This window comes from Aquila chrysaetos, chromosome 11 (genome assembly GCF_900496995.4).
Source record: "Aquila chrysaetos chrysaetos chromosome 11, bAquChr1.4, whole genome shotgun sequence".
In the NCBI taxonomy this organism is placed as follows: Eukaryota; Metazoa; Chordata; class Aves; order Accipitriformes; family Accipitridae; genus Aquila; species Aquila chrysaetos.
This window is the reverse complement of record NC_044014.1, coordinates 22,870,678-22,885,568: the sequence shown is the minus strand read 5'-3', so window position 1 is coordinate 22,885,568 and position 14,891 is coordinate 22,870,678. Positions and strand designations below refer to the sequence as shown.

Sequence of the window (14,891 nt, the reverse complement as noted above, 5' to 3'; positions counted from 1 at the left end):
CTATTGTAAAGAAAAAGTCTATTTGTTGTCCCAAAAATGGATTAATGGAGAGTGTGGTAACCTATGTATCCTCTGCTAGGAAGTTTGTCTTCGTCATCTCATTCCACCTGTGCAGCTATGTATGTCTGCTGAAGTCCCATTTTTCTTACTAATCAAGGTGCAGCTTTTCCATCCTGGGGCCCACTGGATTGAAGGAGGCTGGATGAACTGACAGGATTATGATGGTGTTGACCATTCTATAGAAAGGATCAGTTTTGGGGAAGAAGAGTTTGGGTGTTGATCCCTAGTAGTCTTACTATATTTAATGTCGTCCAAGTGCTTGTAACCAGACAAGTGTTCTATAAAGCACACTTAAATAAACATTGATGAAAGCATGTCTTATGATCCTCTGCATTTCCATGAGCTATTGAGAGGTGACACAATTGTAATGTCACACCATCTGACAAACTGGGGGAGTTGTTCTTAAGCCAAAAAGATTGAATCATCACATTCCTTTTAACCTCTCACAAGTTAGTTGTGTTGGCCTGATTTGAACTGGTGGCTGAAAGGTAAGAGACTGCGTCATGATTCCCAAAGATCTTTTTTTTTAATTGCAGTTTTGCTTTAGTTAACAGCAAAACTATTGCACTTTAATGTTGTTCTCCATGTTGTTAACTATTTAAAACAAAAACCCCTGCATTATTCTTCCTCCTTTGCTTCCTCACAGGAATTTATCACATTATGTTAATGTGCTTTCTGATAGGCTTTTTACTTTGATACTTAAGGTTTTTCAATAGGAACTATGATAAAATGGAATTTCACTTATCTTAGAATCAGGATGGTTTGGATTCGGTAGATAGAAAAGCAGCAGCTTGTCTAAGGATTCAGGAATTACGGGCTTTTTTCCCCCCTGCCTCAAAGAAGCTCACATGACAGATAAGTGCAATATTGGATCATCAAGAATATAAATGCCAGTGTTCCTGTGATGTTATTAGCCATTAGACTTGTTAACTTTTATTAGGAATAAAATGTAGGTTTCAGCAAGTTGAGCCAAGGGTTTGTACTTAAGTATTTCTGGTCTCAGGATTATCCAAGTTACTTTTAATACACTCTTCTTTGCAGCATTGGCTGTATTATGGTAGCCTTCACCTGCTTTTTAATGCCTTTTCTCCTAAATCCTCATCAGAACTCCTCTTATCTTGATTCCTTGTGGTTTTTGTTTGGTCGGTTTTGGTTTTTGGTTTGGTTGGGTAAGGGTGTGTCACTTTCCCTAGTTCTGGCTATTCTTTTCTGTATTTATTTATTTTTTTTTTAATGCCTAAAGCTTCCATTGATCATCTTGAAAAGTTTAGGAAGCTCGTTAGTTGTTCTTTCTCCAGCTCAACAGCTCAGTGCATCTGCCTTCTTGCATTGCAGCTTTAGAGAGGATACTTGCTGTCCAAAGCAGCAAGTAGAGAAAAGTGCCCTTTTTTTCTTCTTTGTTTGAGAGGCTTATACAGGTATTCTGAGAACAAGACAGAAGAGTTGTTAAATATGTTTATCTTGTCGGTTTTTCCTGTCTTTGCCAAGTAAACTTCTAGGGTTGCAGAAATGCAAGTTGTATTCGGGCAAAGAGCTGCAAGAGATCCAACTAACCTGGTTGTACATTTGTACATGCATATGATTAGCGTGAAGCTATATATGTAGTAGGATGTTAACAGAAGTGGCGGAAGGTGGGGCAGGGTCTATATAGTTCATGTGATCACACAATTCCGGGAGTATTAGGAAAATGCAACTGTATCTGCCAATTAATTAAGGTATGAATGTAGGCAGCAGTGGCTCTGTGGTGTTTACAGAATGTTCTTAAATTAGGATTTGTTTTAGAAGGTTCCAGCAAGCTGTTTTGAAGATCATAAGAAAGTGAGCTTCACAAACCGTTGCTTTTAAAAATATATACGTATACGCGCACGCGTATTTAAAAGCAACACTGACCTTCCCACTAGCCTTCTGAAACTAAGCTATTGCAGATCTCTCTCCTCTAAGATTAAGCTTGCTGTAGATTCTTAAAGAGAAAATGAATCCTAATGAATCAAGTCTAATTTAATGTCTCTCAAATTATTTTTATTTTAACAGAACTATCTGAAATTGAACCCAATGTCTTTCTTCGGCCTTTCCTGGAAGTAATCCGTTCTGAAGACACTACAGGCCCCATAACTGGATTGGCCCTCACCTCTGTGAATAAGTTCCTCTCATATGCACTAATAGGTATGTCTTGTGGCTTCCTGGGATTTACCAAAATGCCAGCCAAATGCATCTCCTTGAGACATGTCTTTGGCCAGGATGCATGCTTGCAGTCTTAATGAGGAGATTGGGGAAATAAGAAAATTGTCATTAATGCTGCAAAAATAGGCATCTGCAGTTTCTTAATATCATACCTGCTGGTCTTTCATGGCACTACAGCAATGGCTGGAAACAAAGCCAAAGCTTCTAGTCTGCCCTGACTGCTGCATGTGCTTATGGCCTGCTACTGGACTGCAGTGGTCACCAACTGCTTTTTAGTGCAATCTGAGCAAAAGGGCCAGGGAGGGGAGAATACCAGCTTGGATTACATTGTTGTAATATACAGAAACACAGTAGGATTATTTAGTTTTGTGGACTAATATTTTTGCTCTAGAGTGAGGATGGTTTTTTTGCCTTGTCCCAGACCCTGTCCAGTGGTGTGCCAGTACTCTTCACTTGTCAGAATTGTCATGGCAGAGACAGTTTTGCCGTTGCCCGGATTTTCAAATGTGCTCATTCTCCTTTATATTTGTGAAAGACTAATAATGTGCATGTGGTCAGTTCCCATGGCTCAGCTGGCTTGTAGTAACTCATTAGCTGGCTTTCTCTCTCCCTTCAATGTGTCATCCTGTTGTTAGTGGTGCTTGATTTTTCTGTGTAAATTCTGGTAGTACTTTCTGGTCATACCTGTGCGAATTACAAAACTTGTTACTCATGTTTGTTTATATGTAGTCTCACTTGGAGAAAATTATTGTACCTGTCTTCCTCTGCCCCAGGTTCAGATTTCTCAGTTCGTTTCCTCCCTTACATTTTAAGTGAACTCTGTTGAATTTTTGGCACTGTTGTTTTAAATATTTTGTGCTTCGGAGTTAGCATGAGGGAAGTTAGAGAAAGAAAGGGCTTGAGGTAGATGCAGACCACTTCTGTGGGAAAGACCCAAAATTAAAATGAGCAAAAATGGGGAATTGCATGAAAAAAAATTTTTTAAGAGTTTGATGGTAATTTAGTCTATCAAGACATCAATTAGTGGGCAGTATTGGGTATAATTCAGTGGTACAAAATAACTAAAATGATGCAATATTGATGTTGCTTCATAGGACAAAGAAGAAATCTTAATAAATAAGACACTAAAACATGTCCCTCTGAAGGACTAAGCAATAATGCAAAATATGTTAGTTTCACCATAAAATGAGGGATGGACTCTTCTGGGCTTTTATGGTCTGGGTGGGATCAGAACATCAGGCTGGTACCACATGTCCAGGCAAATGTCTGCACAGGCAACTGACTACAAATACTTGATTTCAGGCAGAAACAGGAAAAAAATGTGGTTAAGAATTTATAGTCTTTCTCTAGCTCCTTGTTATTTAGAATATTAATTAGGTCACTCCAGCAAGGGCGCATCCCTGTAACTGTTGGTGAGCATGTGTCTTTGTAGTAGACAGTGGAAAAGACCGTCTGCCTGGCTTTTGTTGTGGAGCAGAACCTGTAATCTAAGACCTCCATTGCTGCTTCAGGTGACATTCACAGCAGCCTTGTCCTTTGTGCTGCTCCAGATACCAGTGAGGCTGGGATTAGTGGTGCTGACTAAACACCTGGCTAGGGTTGTGTTGTTAAATTAAAGCTTTTTGGGCATTTATTTCTCTTTGTAATGTAAGACTAAAGGTAGCCTAAAGACTGTTTGCCTAAAGATAGGAAAAGCTTAAAACCACCCTTAATATATGAATCTGTTTCAAACCGTATGGAACAAGGAAGGAAGGACTCCAGCATAACCATAGTGGGGAAATTTCAGTGTGGCTGATATTTATGGTGCATTTCAGGGCTGTGTAATTGACAGGTGAAACCAGCACTTTTATCATTAGCTTGTCCGTTCTGTGAGTGGATCGCTTTTGCTGTACACACTGGGTTGAAAACTAGTGGGCAGTGAAAGAGCCAAACTCCTCTCATAATTATTTCTTTAAAATGGCTTTCTTTTCCTATTTCCAAAGCATTTCATTACTAATCCTCATGCCATCTCACTGTTTTTCGTATTCTGTCACATGTCAGCAGGTGGTTATCTGTCTCCTTTTCAGGCCAGTATTGCTGAGGGATATGTTTTAAAACCAGTTAGAAAAAAATAATTCTTGAGTAACCTTTGAGACTTCTGATCTCTAGTAGTCTGAGTTGCAAAGATCTGTTCCGGGATTGTTGGAAGCAGCAGTTCACTAATGGTATAGCGTGCAATCACAGCTCAGTTAGATAAAATTACTTGATATCCACCATGCGTTTGTTTTAGTAGGAATAGTTAGCCTTACAGAGACTATCCTCTGCTCTGAAATAAGTACTACTGTTTCAAGAGTTACAGTCGATAAATTACATAATAATTTTTAAAGTACAAGAAAACTGTGTGACAATACTAAAAGTCCCATTGATTTTATCCCTCAGATTAGTTATTTCCTTACTCAGCAGTTTTGCACTAACTAGCTAGCTGTCAGCCTTTTTGATGAGCTCAAACCTTAGCTATAGGAAGACTAGTGGCTGAATTTCAGAATTGTAGTTTTTGTATTTTCCTCAGAAAAGGTATGTGCTCTTTTTATTATCACAGTGTGTCCACAGCAGCTTCTGGCTCCATTTCTAAAGTTAACTTTCCCTGGTGTTCCTGAAAACTACGTATCTGTAAGTGAGTAGCTGTTGCTCAGCTTCCAGCGAGAGGACTTGCTGTTTGGGGAGTTCAAAGCTTGTTCTCCCCTCTACCTCCTCTGTCTCCTTAGTGATTTATTTTAGTTCCATTAAAGGTGTTACTGAGCAGGCTTCTGGCTTTCCTGGATTTCCCTGATGGTTGAGAGCCTGGATTGTCTGCTTTCTTCTTGTTCTTTTGCTCACCTGTTGTGAGATTACACCTGATATGAAATGTGTATGTCTAGATGGGGTCTTCAGATTTTTGCATTGTAGGTGGCAATTTTCAAACTGATACTTTGCTTCACACAAACTTGTTCTTGTTAGTGATTCTGAGCAGGCATTGACACATCTTTCTGCACTGTTTTCTCACAAGGGAACAAAGAAGCGGGTTGATCTTTTCTGTATCTTGTTTCTGCAAAGTAGAAGTATCTGTGCTTTTAATTGAACTCAAGAGGCTTTATAAATTGACCTGAATTTGTAGAGCTGTTCCAGGGAGCCAGGACTGAAGTAGTCAGGCGTGATATGTGTTGGGAGAGAGGTGTGTTTATTAGTGTTGAAGGTAGGGGCTAGGACAGCAAAGCAGTAGTCGTAGATCTGTTAAAGAAGCATATGCACAACTTGCTTGCATTTCCTTTTCACGCAGACCGTTTATCCATAACTATGACTAAATGTATCCCTAAGCCTAGAGCAACTCATACCTACTGGAAATGGTGACAGTGAAGTGAATCTGAGTGTTCTGACTATGGGAGCCTTTTCTGCAGCAAGTGGCTTTTTCCTCTTGATGCCCACTTAGCTGCTTTCCACTGTAGTTGTTGAGGTTGGTTAACAGCAATGCTAACGTAGGTACTGGAACTGTAACACCACTGGTCTTTGCCTGATTTAATTGAGGCAATTTAGAATGATCCTGCATCACCATTGGTGGTTTAAGCTATTTTTTCCATTTGTGAATAAGAGTGCATGGGACACCAATATATGGCTGATTTTATTGCCTCTGGTAGAAGAGTGGTGGCTTCTAACTTGATTGTAAGCCGTCATTGAAGGTACACAGGGAACTGCCTTTGACAGCCAGCCTCTTATTTAATGCTTCCCAGTATCAGAGTTTGGTGTCCTGTTGAGTGCTGCTGCTGAAGCAGGTAAAAAATGACCGATTGGTCTTAAAATAGTCTCCTTGATAGCTCAGTGAGTTTAACTAGCAAACCAGGAGAGGAACTAGCTCTCAGCTATGCAATTTTTGTGTGTGTGTGTGTGTGTGTGTTTGTGTGAGAGAGAGCTATGTCAAAAGTAGGCAAGCTCCGCTCTTACTAGGGATGTGTAAGAGATAGCAAAGGTGAAGTGCTGTTCCTATGCACATTTATGGGATTCTGAAGCACACTGATGCCATTTCAGTTTTGTGCAACTATGACAAGTTTCTTATCCTGCAGCCCCTCAGAACCCCCACAGCGTGGTGGAGCCGCTCTGTTTGGACCACAATAAGGGCAGCTTTCTTTAATGCGTAGGGCTTAGCTCTTCCTAGGTGTGAACACAACTGAAGTCAGAGGGAGTCTGCAAAGCTGCTCTGTGAAGTATGCAAGGTCTTGCTTGGTTCTTCTGTCAGCTTCATTCTTACTGGAGTTCAAGAGGCCCCATTGCCAATTAATGAGGTATTAACTAGTGTTTAGGTTGTATCCTTTCTTTCCTAATGACTGTTTAGGTAGGAAGGTAACAAGATTCTTGCCCAGTGCTGTATTGTTTAAGTGAGAATGAAATCAAAGCCGGAGGCAGCTTTTCTGAAGCCACTGTAATGTGGCACAAGATACGGTTACTAGAAACAATCTCGTCCTAAACATTCTCTCAACTGCACCATTGTTTGTAGCTACAAAAGACTGAAACGGGGAGAAGGAGCCTTGATGAATGATTGAAACGGGAGGCCTGCAACTCTGATATCTAAACTGTGATTGTGTCTGTCTGCTGTTTTCTCTGGGGAAAGCTACTGGTCCATTCCTTCCCCAGCTCCTATTCCTTGGGAGGGATGTAGAACAAGAGATAATTTTTCCTTCTCAATCTAGTGGAACCTGTTTGGCATTTTCTCCTTCTGGGAGTAAATTTGAGGTTCCCTAGGTTTAAGAGCTGTTTTCTCTTCATTCCCAAGGAGGAACTGAATACATTTAACTGCTGATTGTGCTATATTGTAGGGAACAGAACAGAGTCTTACAAATTAACATCTAAAAACATACAGTGCCAGTAACAACTGAATTGTAATTCTTTTCTTTGTTAGGTTAGATCTTTTTGCAAATGTAAATAGACTCTTGATAAAGTCTTTCTGAAAGCTCCCAGTTTTAAAAACTTTCTGTTTCTGGGAGGTGAGTTTGCTCTCATAGGGTCACTCAGTCGAGTCACACAAATTAAGGAAGCAGATGGCAACAAAGTATCTCTGTGTAGATGTCTCCCCACAGAGGTGGTAGGGTGTAGGTAGCCTTTCCGTGTCATGTATTTTTATTCTGTTAATCAGATCCCAGCCATGAGGGCACAGCAGAGGGGATGGAGAACATGGCAGATGCTGTCACTCATGCCCGATTTGTGGGCACGGATCATGCGAGCGATGAGGTTGTCTTGATGAAAATCCTACAGGTAAGTGGAGAGAAATGGTAATTACAATAATGGTTGCTGCCTGTTGTGGAACATATCCTGTTACATGGAGATGAAGAGGAGGGAGCAATGTTTTGACTCTGTAGGAGCTTAGTGACAGACTTTATTTTTAAACAGACGGCTCATATATACCTGTGGTAAAAGCTTTTCCAAATGAAAATAATTAAAAGCTTAAATGAAATGATTTTTAAATTAAGGGCTTGATAATGTGGTAGTGTTGATAATCCTGCCTTGTGCATGGTCTGTGTTAGTGAGGGGTAAATTAAGCATATGGAGCTCTCAAACTTATTTTTGAGAAAAATTCTTTGTAGAGACAGACCTATGAACTACACACTTCTTCAGTCTATGTACTTTTGAGCAGATAGCTAGTTACTGAACTTAAATATTGGGTAGCATGAAGCATATCAGGCCTCTTTTAGAAGTGGGGCAGGAGATCATTCTTGTCTCCTAATCTGTCTGTTTCTTGAGCGTAGTGTTCAGTTTGAAATGACTCCTGGAAAACCCTTAGGTTTTCTGCTCATGGCAGTTCTTCTTGAGGAAGACAATGTTAACCTTCTCTTGGAAATGCATGCGGGTGTCATTGTACTATGAGACATACATGTACTGTTCTTTGCAGGTTTTGAGGACCTTGCTGCTTACTCCAGTGGGAGCCCACCTTACCAATGAATCTGTGTGTGAGATCATGCAGTCCTGTTTCCGCATATGCTTTGAAATGAGACTCAGTGGTACGTTTGTTCATACTTCTGCAGTTAAGAAATGATGGGGTTTCCTCAGCATTAACTAGTTCTATTACTGTGTCTTTCTACAACTTCATGGAAAATGTGTTAGGAGTTCACTGTACAACTTTTGACTGCTCTTTTTCCCCAGCTTTGTGGCGCCATCTTGTGATTATATGCCCATTTGCAGTAATGCGGTGTTGGAGCTGGTTTTAATAAATTTGCCGTAATCTCTGTAAACAAGGCTCGGAGGGGAGTCTGCTTGAAGAAGCCTCTTGATAATATCACACTGAGTAATGACACCTGTGTTATTTGTTTTTGTCTTCACAGAGTTATTGAGAAAATCTGCAGAGCACACTCTGGTCGACATGGTGCAGCTGCTCTTCACAAGGTAAACCTGCTTGTGTTTGCCTCAGCATCGTTGAGATGGCCCTCTAAGGACAGAAAGATTCCACACTTCCACTTAAGGGCCCTCAGAAAAATCATCCAAAATGGTCATTATTTAGAGGTGGAAGGGGATGAAGGATTTGGCACTTTTCTCTTGGGCTGACCCTGTCAGACTGCAGGGAGACAGAGGTGGGGAAGGTTGCCTGGTTTAAGGTGTCCTTGGAGGAAAGATGGACAGCCAAGTAATGAAGAGCTTTAGGACAGGAAACCAGTTTGAGGACAGAGAATGCAAACTTCACTCCAAAAAAAAAAAAAAAAAAAAAAAAAAGTGCTCTAAAAAATATAGCGCTCTTCAGGAGAGAGAATAGAAATAGTATTGAATAGCCACATGTTGATTTCAAGCTGAGAGCTTTGACCTCACATGTCAAAGAGAATTTGAGACTTTTGAGATCATATGTCTTGGACAAATGTTCTGCCCTTTTCAGCACCCTTCAGGTAATTAACATTACTTCTTTTAAACTCAAGTAAGTTATTTAACTTCAAAACTGTTTCTCCAGATAGTGAAGTAATCATAGACTTTCTCTGGTTATTGTAAAAAGGAAATATGCAGATATAGAAATACTTTTAGTAGGAAAAGATTGTAGTAAAACTGACAGCTTGTGAAACACAGCTCTCATAATATTTTTTTTTTTTTTTCCCTGTTGTCACATTCAATTCCAGTGGGATCTCAGTTGTGGTTTTTTTTTTTTTTCCTCTGTGCACCCTGTGTCATACAGTGCACTGGATGAATGTGGGGCAGAGTCGGAATCAATCTCTCCAAGGAGGAGAGACTCCATTACTTTTTCTCCAAATACATATGTGAATTTTACTTAGTGCTTATTCATTACTTATTGCGTATCCTCTCCTCTGTCCACCTTGATAAGGCTTGGAGACACCACCACCATCTGTCCCTGTGGACATGGGGATAGAGAAGCAAGGCAAAGACAGCAACTGCAGGGGTGGTTTGGCCATCTTGCTCTCCAGAAAAAGAAACAGCCGAAGCTGTGCTGCATGGCTTTTATCCTTTCAGCAAGCAAAGATAGAACTGTAGTAAAGGAACAGAAGGGAGAGCAGGGTGTGTGGAGTTGTAGAGCTGTACGCATTTCTCATTTGTTAGCACAGGTGAGAGAGTCCACCTCCTTTTCTTCTGAGACAGGGACTGCTTAGCTTAAAGCATTCAGCTTAAACTTAGATCCACTGTGCACCATAATTGTGTTTATATGATGCAGAATAGAGGAAAACTGCTGGGGTTTCTACAAAGTTAATGAAAAGGGTTGCCATGACTAGTAATAACATGTACACTGCAAGAGTCCTGGTGTGGATGACGCTCTGGCTCAGCGGCTGTTTTTAGCAGCAACAGAGAAACCTGTTTTGAACCAATCTAATTAGTCCACTGCTGAAAACATACACTGAAGGAAAAGAAGCTGTACTTACATGAGCATTAACAATGAAAATCAATATAGCAAAACTGCTATTAGCAGTAATAGCATGCAAAGCACCTCTCATCTATACTTGTTTTTTTCCCCTTAGCAGATTTTGACAGGAAAAGAAACTAAGAGCCTCTGTTTTTGTGGAGAAAACCTAATTTTCATTTTCTAGTATCTGCAGCATGACTGGAAAGACCAGTCTATTTTTTTCCCTCCTCTTGTTAACCCAAGAAAGCATATGTATTTTGGCTTGTTTTTTGTCTTTCAGATTGCCTCAGTTTAAAGAGGAGCCTAAAAGCTATATGGGAACGAACATGAAGAAGGTAAGACTCAGCACTGTGTTGGCTGTTCTGCTCTTGTCTCGGGCTTGCACTCGTCTCAATATTGTTTGTTTTCACACTTGTGTTCTTCATTCCTGCAAGTCCCTAGTTCACTGAAAGAGCATGTTTAACCGCATAAATGGACATAGCTTCATTAATTCTCTGGGATTAAGCCCCCGTAGTCCAGTAGTGAATCTTGTTAATGATACCACTGCCTAAGTGAGTCAGTCTGGATTCTGGGAACAGCCATCAGCTGTTGTGGGCTTAGAAAACCCCAGCAAGTTATGGGACCTGGTGGTGGTGATGTCTGATCATTTACTGTCTTCTGCTCTCTCTCCAGCCTCTTTCTCATCTTTCTTCATTCACTACAGGTCTAATACTCAGGTCTGAGGATGTATTTGTCCAGTTCTCCCTATGTAGACAGGAAACTTTTTGAGGCTGGTGAAACAGTATGAAAGCATCATGAAATTGGGCTATTGTAGAAAAGCTTTGGTGGCTTCTAGAAGGGGCAGCATTCTGTAGCAAAAACCTTAGTTCAAATGGGCAATGCCATCTCTATTAGCAGCCAAATCAAAGCAGACTGTTCGTTTTCTCCCTTTCCCTAAATGCACAATTTTCTGAGGGTGGAAGCTCCGGATTTTTTCAACACCACCATCTCCCTCTGTACAGCGAGGTTTTTAGCAGCTGGATTCAGTACGGCAAATATCAAAAATGTAACCTGACATGGTTATTAATGTAATAATTTCTCAGGTGGAGGGAGGTCCACTTGATGAACTCCATATATACTTCTATACGTATATATTATTTATACTCCATATAAAGAATGTCAGTAAAGATACAGGATGGGAAGAAGAGTGCTAGAGAAGAAATAACCACCTTTGAACTTATGCTGAATATACTATTTATAACACTATAACGTCCAGTCTGTTTTTATTTTTAATGAGTTGAAAAAAGTGGCAACATTGGGTAAATGTATATTTCAGAGCCAGTATAGCAGTGTTTTGAGAGACTGAATGCTTACTTGTAGGAATCTGAAACTAGCTTGGGGCCTTACTTGTGTAGTAACCTAATGACTGCTTGTTTCCCTTGCTGTGGGGAAAAAAGTGGCAAGATTTGTGATGATGGTAGGCTGGCCTAAGGAAAGCTAAAAGAGGTCAGGCTAATGTACTGCAGGTATTGGAATTTGTCATGGTCTGTGTAGAGAAGGTGTAATGTGAAGGTGAATTTGAATTCAGGAAGGCTACCCTTATCAAGTGATGGCTGCTCCCAGCTCAGTTAAGTGATGCTCTGTCTTGTGTCTGATCTGTGCGGCTACCTTGTACTGTGTCTTCACTGTGCATGCCAGGAGTCTGCCCTGCAGCCTTGCACTCTGCCAGGTTGTTCTTCTCTTTGGGTTTATTTTGCTTTGTTTAAACCATGCATTTGCCTATCTTTCACAGATCTCTTCATGTCTCCTCAACAAACTGGAGCTAAGTAGTGGGGAACAGCCCAAAGCCCTGAACCAATTAGAGAGGGTATTGCTCTTTAAGAACCTGAAGGTCTCTCTCTCCCTTCTCCCTTCTTACCTTACTCCCCTCTTCCTTCTCTTGTAAACACCACCTGAGAGATAGTTATATTGTGTGCAGCAAATCTCCCTCCACTCATTTGACACAGCATGGCTTTTGGGGACAATGCATGCAGTGGTTGCTTTGCAGTGTTGTGGCTGCAGCTGGGGCAGGCTTGGGAGGGAGAGACCCTTGTTTTACTGCAGCTTTCGGTGTCTTGGTGAGTGTCACCTAAGACACCATCACGGCATCCTCTGAAAGAAGGGAGTGGGAGGGCATGGGCAGGATTTGAGTCCTCTATGACAGTGAAAAGCTGAAGAAAGGAAACATAAAAAATGTAGATTGCTCTCTGAAGGCTCAAGTGTTGTGTGTCCTAGCTGTTGATCTTGTTTATAGACGTAGCAGCATACCTGAGGAGTCTCTTGACCCAGCATGCCTTAAACAGTTTTACTCAAGGTGAATCTCTGACCTTTGTTACTTGGTACAGGGCTACAGAGTTCAATGCTCTCTAAAGCTTTTTTGAAGGAGACTGCTGTACATTTTCAACATCCTTGGCTGTGTTTCCACTGAAATTAAATATGGTTCCCAGCACAGTATTTGCTAATGGGGGATGAGTGGGGCTGGACTGAATTATGAAATGTGTTAGTCCCTGCTGCTTCCCCTAGAAAATACTTACAAAGAAATATTGTAGGCCTGCAGATTGTTGGTTTTGGAATGATCATAGAAACCCTGAGAAGCTAGCTTAGATGGGACCCTTCTCAGTTTTCCATGTTAGTTCATAAACTTAATGTAGCTTTGGTTCTTGTCTGCCATTAATACTATTTGGTCCAAAAGGAGCTGAACAGAACATTTAGAGATGCGCCTGCCATTCTTTTGTCCTGTGTCTGTGGTCAGGATGGTTTGGAAAGACAGCAGCTGGAGTCTCTCAGATTTATGCAAAGTTGCACAGAAAAGACTAAGAAATGTTTCCCTTTGCAGTAGAAAATGTTGTAGCTAAATATTGGGTTCTGCAGTGGGAGTCAGGAGGAACCTAAATCTGAGTTTTCACAGATTTTGGGGGTGGATTATGTTCATAGTTGCCTAAGATGCATAAATAAATTTCACCAGATAAACTTCATTAGTTCTTGCAGTACAGGAAGGTAGGTAAGTGAGATGACTGGACTGCATCGGTGTCTCCAGGACTTGGATCATGGACTGCGTTCTCTCTGCATGCTTTTGTGTCTTGAACGCTACTTGGTGTGCTGACCAGTTCCATGCTGCATCTACAATGAGCTCATGTTTTAGTATAATCACTTTAGTTACTAATCATTGGCCCCTGCCCTTTTCTCTTGAGGCTTACAGTATCTTATGGAAAAACAAACGAGTGCAGGTAAGGTGGCTTGTAGAAAAATGAGATCTCATGGACCTTTGAAAAAGAATCTTGTAGTGTTACATTTTTTTTCACCTTCATAGACCTTAGCTGGAGTTTTATTGTTAAAACCTCATCTATCAAAGGAAGCATTTGGAGTCTTGTGATTTTTTTTTTTTTTTTTTTTTTTTTTCTTCTACAATTTTGTGTACACGTTTCTTTATGCAAAGGTAACTCAGATAAATGTAATGGAATCTGTACTGAGTTCCAAGATGAACAAATAGTAGCTCTGAGCTCCCTCTCTACTCTGATTTCTAAAGAATGGTTTTTAAATACTAACTTGAGATGTATTTACTGTGGAAGTACAAGCTTAATCTAATCTGAAGGACATCGATAATTAGAAAACTAATGCAACTATAATATCACTGAGCATTGGAGAGGGAAGGAGAGTTTTAGATGATGTTTAAAATTCAGGATGTTTTAATGATATATTAAATGCCATTTACCTGCAGCATTTAGTCAAGAATGCAACCTTAGGTTTAAAATCTCAGCCTGGTAAAATGCAACCAAGCTTTCTAGTGAAATCAGGAAATGCCTTGGTATTGAAGGCAATGGCAACAACCATTAGAAATAGTTCCTTTAGTCAAAGACAAATTGTGCAAGTTTTTTGTTACATTTTTATACTAACATAAAAAGTAAGAAGTCATGGGATTGTTACCTTTTAATTCAATACAAAATGAAAGATATCACTTTGCTGTCCTTTGATACATGTATTGTTATAGAATTCCGAAACTCAGAGTTTGTTTGTTAAAACAACATATAGCCCCTTGACACTGGTGAAACATTTCTATTAAGCATTTCTGTTAGCTTCTGCAATTTTTTTTTTTTAAGCTATGCAACGGTCATTGTCATTTGCTATCTCTTATTTATATGAGATAGCAAAAGAAAAAAAAAGGGGGGGGTGGAAATTATATGGGAGGTAGTCGTAGGTAATCCTAGTAGGTAATTCTAATAAAAAGATACCTGTTTGTGTAGAATGTGGAATACTGGATGGTATGAGATGGAAAAGACCTACTGGGCAATCTTGCCTGCTTGTTAAATTGTCAACACCCCCACCCACTGCCCAAAACCCAAAAGACCCCACCAACCTTCTCTTCCCTCATGCTTCCCCCCCCCCCCCCCAAAAAAACCCCAAACCCAAAACAACCCACCACCAAATAAACTTAGATTCTCATCTGAATGCTTTATACTTTGTTTAAATGTTTGGGATTCTTTAAAAATCAACTGAGTATTTTTGCTTGCCTGACTAAATGGTTTCCCACCCATGTGAAGCTGTTGTGACTCAGTCTGTGAAAGATGGCACAGGTTTATCAAAATGATGACAGATGGGCATATGTCTTAGAAACCTCAAGAGGTGGAATCTTGGAGGTAATACAAAGCACAGGACAATCACTAAAAATGGGTATTATGTCTGAGGAAGAGTGCTTTTTTGAAAGGGCTGCTGTTGAGCTGAGATGGTATTTGGTGTTGTGTGAAAGGGGAGATCAGAAACAGTAATTAAATTGTCACCTTGAACCTTCTGATAGGATGGT

General features: G+C 40.3%; 1 protein-coding gene across 9 annotated transcripts in view; it reads left to right on the top strand.

Annotated features, from left to right (window-relative positions):
• The window catches only part of GBF1 (golgi brefeldin A resistant guanine nucleotide exchange factor 1), a 110,652-nt gene that overhangs the window by 60,983 nt on the left and 34,778 nt on the right, over window positions 1-14,891 (top strand). For 3 of the 9 annotated variants that reach the window (XM_030029920.2, XM_030029919.2, XM_030029921.2), the window contains exons 4-10: window positions 2,092-2,223; window positions 7,382-7,500; window positions 8,135-8,243; window positions 8,565-8,625; window positions 10,356-10,410; window positions 11,847-11,945; window positions 13,285-13,320. In XM_030029920.2, coding sequence (XP_029885780.1) covers window positions 2,092-2,223; window positions 7,382-7,500; window positions 8,135-8,243; window positions 8,565-8,625; window positions 10,356-10,410; window positions 11,847-11,945; window positions 13,285-13,320 — 611 coding nt within the window. The remainder of the gene's footprint in view (window positions 1-2,091; window positions 2,224-7,381; window positions 7,501-8,134; window positions 8,244-8,564; window positions 8,626-10,355; window positions 10,411-11,846; window positions 11,946-13,284; window positions 13,321-14,891) is intronic. The other 6 variants (XM_041127247.1, XM_030029923.2, XM_030029926.2 and 3 more) reach the window with 4 other exon arrangements.